The 881-nt window shown below is 62.2% G+C and overlaps 1 protein-coding gene across 1 annotated transcript in view; it reads right to left on the minus strand.

Moving 5' to 3' along the window:
* Window positions 1-47: 47 nt before the first annotated feature.
* The window catches only part of CHLNCDRAFT_135122 (hypothetical protein), a gene marked incomplete at both ends in the record, with an annotated part of 10,857 nt that continues 10,023 nt past the window's right edge, over window positions 48-881 (minus strand). Inside the window, 4 exons of the mRNA XM_005846653.1 lie at window positions 48-151; window positions 293-356; window positions 475-603; window positions 766-823. Of these exons, the coding sequence (XP_005846715.1) occupies window positions 48-151; window positions 293-356; window positions 475-603; window positions 766-823 (355 nt within the window). The remainder of the gene's footprint in view (window positions 152-292; window positions 357-474; window positions 604-765; window positions 824-881) is intronic.

Consider the following 881-nt stretch of genomic DNA (forward strand, 5'->3'; position numbering starts at 1 on the left):
GTGAGGAGGTGCCACTCATGCAGGCTGCCGTGCCAGCCAGCCCAGCATCAGCAACGTGCAGGGCTGAAGTCCCTGCCCACGCGCCAGCTCACCAGGACAATCAGGGAAGAGACTGGCGGGTAGAGGCGCATAGACTCCTGGAACGCTGCCTCTGCAGCAAAAGGAGCACCAGGATTTGCAACCAAAATTGCAGGAGTGTAGGTGTCGCAGCAGCAAGGAACATGCCCTGGTGCGGAGGGCTGCTGTGGCAAAACATACGGCGGGAGTGGCGGGCGCTGGCGGCACGGCAGACCTGTGTACGGCAGCTTTGCCAGGTCCTCATAAACCAGCTCACGCTGCCCCAAGGCATCCACCTCCTGCACAGGGCGTGGCAGGGCTGCGGTACGACTCTAGTCCAGGCAGTCCAGGCAGCACACTGTCTCCTCCTCCTCCTGCTGTGTAAGCTAGGCAATAGGGCCCATGAAGATAGGGGACAGCAGGGCCCCGTCCGCCGCTTGCCTCCTGGATGCGCCGCTGGTGCTCGGGGTGCTGCGCCAGCAGGTACAGCGCGTACGACAGCGCCAGGCTGGTGGTTTCGTAGCCAGCCAGCAGGAAGGTGAAGAGCTGTAATGACCAGGAAGCCCAAGCAAACAAGAACTCGTTTAGCATGAGGACCACCTGGCAGCGGCGCAGTTGACTAGAAGGAAATCTAGCAGGACAAGGGCTGGTCGGGGCACTTGAGCTTCTGCTACGCCTTGACAGGCTGCCTGCCGGCTGGCTGCTCACCTGAGCGCAGATGTCCAGATCAGAGAGCTGCTTCCCCGTCTGCTTGTTCACCGCATCCCTGCGAGGCAAGCAGGGCTCGTGTGGAGGGCGTGCCACTGTGTACCCGTGCAAGCAGG

Source organism: Chlorella variabilis, assembly GCF_000147415.1.
Source record: "Chlorella variabilis unplaced genomic scaffold CHLNCscaffold_13, whole genome shotgun sequence".
Lineage (NCBI taxonomy): Eukaryota > Viridiplantae > Chlorophyta > Trebouxiophyceae > Chlorellales > Chlorellaceae > Chlorella > Chlorella variabilis.